General features: G+C 52.2%; 1 protein-coding gene across 1 annotated transcript; it reads left to right on the top strand.

Moving 5' to 3' along the window:
- Window positions 1-618: 618 nt before the first annotated feature.
- TIMM22 (translocase of inner mitochondrial membrane 22) lies at window positions 619-4,138 on the top strand. Its single transcript, XM_062506938.1, has 4 exons — window positions 619-864; window positions 1,214-1,410; window positions 2,415-2,487; window positions 3,534-4,138. Exons 1-4 carry the CDS (start codon window positions 642-644, stop codon window positions 3,608-3,610), a joined length of 570 nt encoding a protein of 189 aa, XP_062362922.1. The 5' UTR covers window positions 619-641; the 3' UTR covers window positions 3,611-4,138.
- Window positions 4,139-6,467: the final 2,329 nt, after the last annotated feature.

The raw sequence follows: 6,467 nt of genomic DNA on the forward strand, positions 1-6,467 counted from the left end.
GCCCTCAGAGCCCCAGCTCGGCTCCGGCGGGACGGGGCGGCCACGGGCAGCGCCCGCCCCGTGCGGGACCTGTTGCCCTCAGACACCGGCGCGGGGCCGGATTCAGCCGCAGGGAGGATGCGGGGACACGGCAGCGACACCTCGCCCCCTCCCCGCGCCTCAGCCAGGGCACAGGGACTGGGTCCCGCACTGCGGCACCTCAGCGCTCCCTCAGCACAGGGATGCCCGGCGCGAGGCTGCCGGTTACGGCCCGGCCCGGCCCAGCCCAGCCGGTCCCCCCGCGCTGCCCTCACCTCTCCGCGCTCACCTGCAGCCGCCGAGCCGAGCTCGAGGATGCTCCGCCGCCGGAGCCCTCACCTCACCTGCACCGGCCGCCAGGGGGCTGCCGAGCGGCACGCCGGGTAATGTAGTCCCCTGGCTGCCCGGGACGGCCAATCCCCGCGGCACGCCGCGGAGTATGCCGGGATTGGTAGTTCTTCCCGGAGTTGTCGGCGCGGGGCAGACTGGGAGGTGTAGTCAAAGCGCCGCAGTGCGTAGCCGGCTTCTCCCCGCTGCGGAACTACAACTCCCGTGCGCCCCGCCCTGGCGGCTCGACCGGGCCCGGACGCGGCGCCGAGCGCCCGTGGGTGTACACGGACATCATGGCGGCCCCGCCGCCCTCAGCCCCGGGAGAGCCGCCGCCGCCGCCGCCGCTCCAGTACAGCCTCCTGCTGCAGCACCTCGTGGGCGACAAGCGGCAGCCCCGCGTCTGGGACCCCGCCGCCCTCGGCGGAATCCCCTGCCCGCCCAAGAGCGAGGAGCAGAAGATGGTGGAGCGCGTCATGGAGAGCTGTCCCTTCAAGGCGGCGCTGGCTTGCGTGGGAGGTGCGGCGGGTGGAAGGACGGGGCAGGCAGCTGTGGGGTCGGGACAGGGGCGGATGGATGGAGAAGCGGCTGCTGCCCCCGTGTTTGATCTTCTTTCTAAGCCTGCTCCAGTGCCTGTCAGATATCCCGGGGAGGGATCTCTGTCTGCCTTCCTTGGAGAGGCACAGGTGCTCATGGCCTTTCCTCAACACAGCACAGGCTGTCACCAGTGTCCACAGTACCGAGAGATTCCTGCCCCTGTCACAGTGCAGCGCTCACAGGCAGCGGGAGCAGAGCCACTTCATTGCCTGCAAGGAATGTGCTGCTCCAGCCCAGCCAAGTTAATTCCATTCTGTTTTATCTTTTACAGGGTTTGTTCTGGGAGGTGCGTTTGGTATCTTCACAGCTGGCATTGACACCAACGTGGGGTTTGATCCCAAGGATCCCTATCGTACACCCACGGCCAAAGAGGTGCTCAAGGACATGGGGCAGCGAGGCATTTCCTATGCCAAGAACTTCGCCATCGTGGGTGCCATGTTCTCCTGCACAGAATGCGTGGTGGAATCTGTGAGTAAGAGCTTCTCAACCATTAAGAAATGTTTTCTGGTATTCTTTGAAATCTTTTACTAGATCCAAATAAGTGCATGTATCCTCTTTGCAGTAGGGCAGTGGAATAAGCTGCTTTGCTCTTCCTTGGCCAGCAGAGTTTTTCAGCTTTGAGATCTGTCTTCAGAGCTTCTGTTCTCTGACAGAATGAGGAACTCTTGCAATAGAAAAGTCCTTTTCAGTTGAAGTCCTGAATGTATTGGCAAGCATAAGCATTACTTTTTAAAACCCTAGCTACAAGTGCTTATATAAGATGTCAATCTGTGAGTTGCAACATGGTAATTTGAGTGTCTCAAAATTTCATATGCATAAAGGGATCATTTGATGAAAGTTCTTGAGTAACAGGTTGGTTTTCATCTGGCCGCTACAGCCAGAAATGACCTTGTGCAGCTCTGTAGTAAATCTGTCATCTCCTTTTTGAAATAGGAAAATTACCCTGTTACGAATTTGAGTCCTACCTTTTAATTGAAAGGCACAATTACTTCTTAACTCATCTAGAAGAAAAGTGTATCTGCTTGCACAATAGAGCAGAACAAAGAAATGTATGCACTGGTGAAAATCCAGTGTGTCCTGGCTATGGAGATAGTCCATCTTTGTCAGCGGGTGCTGTGACTCTCACCTGTGCCAAGGACCAGCTGCATGGCCAGGCTCAGGGCAGCTCTCATGTAGTTCTTGCACTTTTAGACTCAGGGCTGTGTTCTGGGGGCTGTGCTGGCTCACCTGAGGATCATTCCCATAGCACTGCATTGCACCATATGGATTTGTCTTGCCTCTCCCAGTTACCTGCTCCTTCTTCCCTTCCCGGCCCTGCAAATTTGGGACTACAGGGCCATCTGCTGAGAGCAGAGGGAAGAACATCCTCAGCTGAGAAGTGGATGGAAGGTCATTAATCTTTCTTGCTGTTAGCACAGATGCAGAGTGTTTATTCCATATTTACTTGTTGACTCTGATTTCTAATGCCACAGTATCGTGGGAAGTCAGACTGGAAGAACAGCGTTATCAGTGGCTGCATCACGGGAGGAGCCATTGGCTTCAGAGGTTGGTGGTGCCTGCTGGGAACTGTTTCTGTGATAACTATGATAAGATTGAATTTGGTTATGCAGCACACGATGTTCTTAGTGGAACACACACTACAAACCTCTTTGCACGGGCTTGTGGTGAAGCCAGTGTGAGTGTGCGCTCTGGACTGGCAGAACTGTCAGCTCCAAAAAAAAGCATGGATGAGGAAGGGTTGGTCACAGAGGGAAATCAACAAAATTCACTTCAAAGAAAAGTCACGAGGTGGTGGTGGTAGTCCACATTCTTCTGTGGTGTCATGGAAGAGAGCCAGAAATACATACAGAGCAACTCAGAAGCTCTTGTGTTAACTGAGCTCTACACATCTACCATTTCACTGTCTCTCCTACTCTCCTTTGAAATTAGAGTTAAAGAACTCTCTTCTTTTGTACCATCTGTAAAAATGCTTTTCTCTTTTCCCATGCACCAGTTCAAACAGACAATTCTACTTACATGTGAACGAGGAGGACCAGTGGGGTTTTATTCCAGCAGCACTAGTGGGGACTTTCCTTTAGAGGTAACATCTGGGAAAATCCCCAAGTAGGATAGAGCTGCTCTGCTCATCAGAAATACCAAACTTCTCTCACTCTCCTTAAGAAAAAAACCTGTCCTGTTTTATGGAGCATAAATGAAAAGACAGCTCTTGAAAGTGCTTCTAATTGAGCTTGTTAATTTGTGTCTGTCCTCAACCTAATCCTCTTAGAGCTGTCAGAGTAGTGGCTGTTCTTCCTATCCCTCCCCAGTCCCACCAAGCCACTTGCAGGGCTCAGAGAAGAGCACAACAAAATCAGCAGTGGCAGCTGGAGGGTTCTCTTCTGTCCCCTGGGTGAGCCTGAGGACACATCACCCAGGGAGCAAATCCTGCTGGCCCTGAGGGGTTGTACATCAGGCAGCAGCAGTGCCAATGTCCCCTGGGAGGGCACTGCCAGGTTCCTGCCCATGTGAGAGCTCTTTGAGCCAGCACAAGTTACTGGGAAGAAGAATATTTTTCCTGCTTTGTCTCATGGTTTCCTACCCTTGCCTTGCAGCTGGGTTGAAGGCCGGGGTGATCGGCTGCGGAGGATTCGCCGCTTTCTCCGCTGCAGTCGATTACTACCTCCGGTAACAGCCGGGTCCCTCGGGAGCATCATTGCCTGTTCCAGTGCTGCTGCTGAGAGCCTGCATCACGGCACAACCATCAGGCTTACCTTTCCACTGCCTCTGGAGTCCTGGCCGGTGCGAGCGGGGCAGCGCTGGCCACTTTCTGAATGACTAACAGCAACCTGGCTGCGAGCCCTGGGAGCTGCTCCAGGCAGGCTTGCGGGAGCATGGGAGGATGGAGCCAGGCACAGAGCAGCATCTCCAGGACAGATCAGCTGACTGTCAGTTTCCAGGAAACATGCCTGGACTCTGAGCTCTTTCAATCCTTTGGGCCTGATTTTGATTAAATCTGTTGTTAGCATCAAAAAGAAGGGGCAGGAGGACAATCTTCGAAGAGAAATGCACCAATTTAAGTTACCACATTTGAAAGTGCTGCAAGTGTTTTAACAGTCACCAGTTTGCAGCTTGCTACTCAGTTGGGGAGAGGTAAGATCCTGTGGAGAAATAAGTTTGTTCCAGGCTTTTCTTAAAATACCATCTGAAGTCAAACCACCATCTGTACAACTTGTCTTATTTCAAGTACAGAGATGAGCGCCAGATTTCTTTACCATGTTTTAAAGGGAAAAGCAGAAAGGAATCCTTAGCCTTAGAGTGTGGTTACTGGCAGATGAACAAGACAGTTTAAGGGAAAAAAAAAAGAGGTTGCTGCTGAAGTATAATTCTCTGTAGACACTTGGCTAGCCTGATCTAACCTCACTGTGGGAGTAGAATCTTGCTTCTGCTTTAAATGCCCCAGGCTCACCCCATTAGTTCCAGCAGTTTGATAGTGAGACTTAGAAAGCAGAGTTGTGAGAGTAAACCAGTGTTTGACAGATAACTGGGCACTCATTCAGCACACAGCCTGCTTCACATCATGTCCCTGTGCCACCTCCAAATGCCCCAGTGTTACACAGGGGGAAGTGAAGTGTTATTTCTGCCCAGAATTGGTGCCGAAATCAAAACATCTGTTTGTTAGCTCAAGGAACTGCTGCCTCTTTGTCCTATTTGCCCTCCTGCTCTTTTAACCAAGCTCTGTTCTCAGACCTCAGAGGGTCATTTTTAACCTTCATTGAGCCACTCCATAAAGGCAAAAACTCCCTCTCATTTTTTTGAGGCAGTGGCATTTCAGATGCAGCGCATACAACTAAGAGGGATTCTCCCACCCACTTCCCTCCTTTCCATCCAGTTTGACATCCCAGAACAGTGACAGACCTTGTTGACCTGGAAGAGCAATACCAGCAGTGTGTTTTGGCTGATAGGGTGGTCAGTGGTCAGTTTGGAGGCACACTGGCTCCCATTCCCACACGGAAAGAAGTGGGGAGACAGCACCATGTGATCTATCAGATGAGGTTTCCAGATCTCCTGATGTCCCTTGCTGTGCCTGTTCAGTATCCTCAGGCCAGAAGCTGTGCAAGTCAGCTGAATTTTAAGCTTGAGTAATTCTAGGCTGATTAAACAGGCTGGCTCCAGACAGTCCAGGGTTTTTTTCCTCCAAAATGCAAGGATGTAGCCCAAACCATAAGAAGTCTCTTCAGAGATTGCCTGGCACAATGCCTGTGCTTATACCACTGGTTTGAAGTGCAGCTAGCAAGATTTCCATGACAGAAAAAAGCTGTGATGCCAAGGTGATCAGGTAGTGCAAACAGCAACACCACATGGCTTCTTTTGTGCAAATATCAGGGCTTTGCATTTTTATTAACATTTTTTTTCTCCTCACGAGGTTTTACAGCCATTTAAAGTTTATAATCTACAGAAATTGAAACAGAACACAAACAAAAATATATCCTTAACAACTTTTGAAAGTCAAATATTAATTAACAGTTCTATTCTACCTGTAGCTGCAAGAGTCCACCCCCCTCTTTTCCTTCCTGTAGGGACAAGCAAAAGCCAGTCATGGGGACAGCCACAGCCTGTGCTGCTGGGCTGTTGGGGACCAGGCCTCCAGCCACTGTGGTGGGGGGAGATTTGGCTGTACAGAGTCTCCATCTGGAATGACAGTGTTGTGGACAGAGACTTGGACACGTGTAACAAATCAGACACACACAGGGATCCGTTGTGCAGTCAGATCTAAAGCTTGGCCTCCTTACTGGGTCAGGGCCAAGACAGCCTGGTTATTTTTCTGCAATGCTGTTTCCCTTCTGTTTAGCTGGTAGTCAAGAGGAGCAGGGTCTGGAGTGTGAGCCCTTTGGAGGGGGACTGAGACCTCCCCTCCTTGGTTGCTTTGCTGGTGCAGGGCTGGCAGGTGCTGCCTTCCCCAGGGAGGTGGCAGAGGACATACCTGGTGTATTGGTGGCTGAGTTCTACCTGGAACAGTCCATTAGCTGGGAGGGTAAAGGCAACGCTGCTGTGAGGGACACGCTTGGTCACTTCTTATCCATCTCCATTTGGCACAGGAGAGCACAGGGCCAGCACAGTCAGGGAGGTGGGGGGGCTTTTCCCACAAGAACACGGACTCAGCTCACAGAGCGAAAGGTTTTGTGTCCCAACAGGTACCAATACCTACATGGCAATGTGGGGAACATCCCAGGAGCCAGGCACTCTGTCCTGCCTTGGGACATGGCGTGACAACTCCAGCCATCAGCCTGATCAAGAACTGGAGCCACTAACAAACAGACCTGAGCTGGCTGGGCACAGCTAACCCAACAGCAACCACTCTAGGAGAAAGAGAACGAAGCATTTCTGCCTTCAGTCCCGAGGGCCATGAAGGCTTTCCTCCTCCCATCCTTCTGTGCTGGTTCCCAGGCTGGGTGACCATCCAGCTGCTGTAGAGTACTTGCCTCTGGCAACCAGGCTGCCGCCGAGGCAGGGCCATGTGCTGCCATGTGCCCAGTGCAGCAGGGAAG

The sequence above is a fragment of the Cinclus cinclus genome, chromosome 22, assembly GCF_963662255.1.
Source record: "Cinclus cinclus chromosome 22, bCinCin1.1, whole genome shotgun sequence".
NCBI lineage: Eukaryota > Metazoa > Chordata > Aves > Passeriformes > Cinclidae > Cinclus > Cinclus cinclus.